The 2,342-nt window shown below is 32.8% G+C and overlaps 1 protein-coding gene across 8 annotated transcripts in view; it reads right to left on the reverse strand.

Moving 5' to 3' along the window:
* Window positions 1–6: 6 nt before the first annotated feature.
* The window catches only part of SCCRO4 (DCN1-like protein SCCRO4), a 4,741-nt gene continuing 2,405 nt past the window's right edge, over window positions 7–2,342 (reverse strand). For 6 of the 8 annotated variants that reach the window (XM_026811275.1, XM_026811272.1, XM_026811274.1 and 3 more), the window contains 4 exons: window positions 1,303–1,438; window positions 802–1,168; window positions 527–734; window positions 7–451 (listed from right to left, as the gene is read on the reverse strand). In XM_026811275.1, coding sequence (XP_026667076.1) covers window positions 366–451; window positions 527–734; window positions 802–1,168; window positions 1,303–1,427 — 786 coding nt within the window. In that variant the 5' untranslated portion in view covers window positions 1,428–1,438 and the 3' untranslated portion in view covers window positions 7–365. Of the gene's footprint in view, window positions 452–526; window positions 735–801; window positions 1,169–1,302; window positions 1,439–1,819; window positions 2,198–2,259 lie in introns of all 8 variants that reach the window. The other 2 variants (XM_018019843.2, XM_018019844.2) reach the window with 2 other exon arrangements.

The following is a 2,342-nucleotide window of genomic DNA, read 5'->3' on the forward strand; positions in this document are numbered from 1 at the left end:
GTAACATTATATGTTTCACTTTTCACCGTATTAAACTTGATTTTACAAATTGCGCAAGTAAATGTTATATCAAAATAATTTTCTTTCAATCACAAGAGTTTCTGCGACAAACCCTGGATCAGCAATGTATGGTGATAAATGATCGAGAATGATCTAAAAAATGTTTAATCACAAGAATCTGTTTAGAACACAACGCGAAATCATATGAAGATAAGCTACTTACATGATAACTGATTAATAAAAAATACAGTACGAATGATGATAACTGAAATGCTGCGAGGTTACGATAGAAACGGAAATTTCGTCGTTAACAAAATATGACAAGAGAAATGAGTTATTTTAGTAGACTATTGTTGTTCAACGTTTCAGCTGCCTCTAGTTTCTGTCGATGATGCCTCTTCACCTCTTTGCATTTTTAACCACTCCACAAATTCGTCGAGCATCACTGGCCCTGTAGAAAAGCTTATGCAATAAATGTAGACAATCAAACGGGTATAAGCATTAATAATGTTGCGCAATTACACACATGCTCCATCTAAATCATAATTGGATAAATCGTTATTGATTGTACGAGAAAATTCTAAAATGTTGCACCACTGATCTTTATTAATCACTTTGTACTTCGATTGATCTAGGAACTGAGCAAATTGGGTGAACAGTGGCCAATGTTTCCCCAAGAGTAATTGTAACATAACTCGTGCTGTTTCCATATCCATACTTCTTTGATCTTTGTCCTGAAATATAATAAGCGTTTATACATGTTTACGTGTTTTTAGTAAACGTACAAAACGTGATACTCACTCTAGCAAAATCATAAGCATATCTGTAAATTCCCTTAAATGTATGTGGATCATTTAACTGATTCCTTAGGTACTCAAGTTTTTGTTGTATTTTACTAATAGAGTCACACTGTAATTCCGAAAGGCCTTTCAACCATTCGCTTAGCGTGAAGAAACCCATTTGCCTCGCGTTCATTTTATACGCGAGAACAAGCATCACCACGTTCTCAGGTTCTACACCGATATCCTCACAAAATTTTTCCATTCCCTCAGGGCCAAGGTTGTCTGAATCATCGGGTGTCGTGTATTCCCTAAACCATGTGATACAACGCTTTTGGGAAAACGTTGTAGCACTTGAAACATCTTCTGTTTTTCCATAACGTCTTCCACTAAACAAGAGAAACATAATGTTTATTCCATTTAATGTAGAAGAATTCTATGAATTAAAATTGATAAAAAATCAATAAAGTTTTACAGAATAACAAGCTTTTTAATAAATTGAAAATAAAGTAATATAATTTACCTAGAGGTATGTCTAAGCCTTTTTGATGGATGCCTCGATATACCCTCTTCATGGGCACTAGGTGACATTTCAATAGATGTATGATGATTTGTGCTAGAGGGTGCTCTACGTTTGCTGCGTGGCATCCCTCCTTTAACTAAAAACGTAATTTAATATACATGTATGTATACAATCATAGCATACTCTGTTACTACAATTTATATACATATATTGTACTTTCTAAGTAATTAGCGTACAAAATTAATTGTACATGTATTACTAAATAATGAATATATTAAATCTATACTTTAAGTATATTCTAATTCATTTGTACAATGAACTCATTGACATAAATCATTGACAGTTGTTAAATATGATTAAATTTCCTATGTACCCAAAATTATGGCATTCAGATAATCAGAACAAAAATTCAAGGTGACAGAATAATCATAGTAATAGATATAATCAACAATCAGCATACAAAAGCTATTTATATATTTATTAAGAAACATGCAAGGATAATGAAGAACTTACTTACCACGCAGCAATGAGGTGTAAGTAATATAAAAGATTAGTAAAATTCAAAGACTCCGTGATATAACTGACGTATATTGTTTAAAATGACATCCTTTCGTCTCAAGGAGCTGAGTTCGAGGTTAGGCTCGTTAATAAATTGCAGTATCAAATAATTTTCAATGTCTCTTGCTTTCGTTTCAACCACTTTGTACATGTGATGTTGCAAGCAAATACCTAAGAATTGACGCAAATTTCTGCGATGAAACGATCCTGGATTATATTTTCAACACGAAAATAGTAGGATCAAGTTTGCATGTATCACAGCTGATGTACGCGAATTATATTTTTTGGCAAGATCAATTGCATTGTGACATCAGATTTTGAAGGAATGGATCAATGACTAGAATATTATTATGAAGAAATACATAAAATTACAATGTGAACTGAAGAGACCCTCCCTACCTTGTTCAACGAACCACTAGAACAATTGTACCAGAAATGTATTTCTCACAGTCCAGCATAAACATTAATATAAAACTTGCTTT

Source organism: Ceratina calcarata, unplaced genomic scaffold (assembly GCF_001652005.2).
Source record: "Ceratina calcarata isolate Rehan_Ccalc_2016 unplaced genomic scaffold, ASM165200v1 scaffold209.2, whole genome shotgun sequence".
NCBI lineage: Eukaryota > Metazoa > Arthropoda > Insecta > Hymenoptera > Apidae > Ceratina > Ceratina calcarata.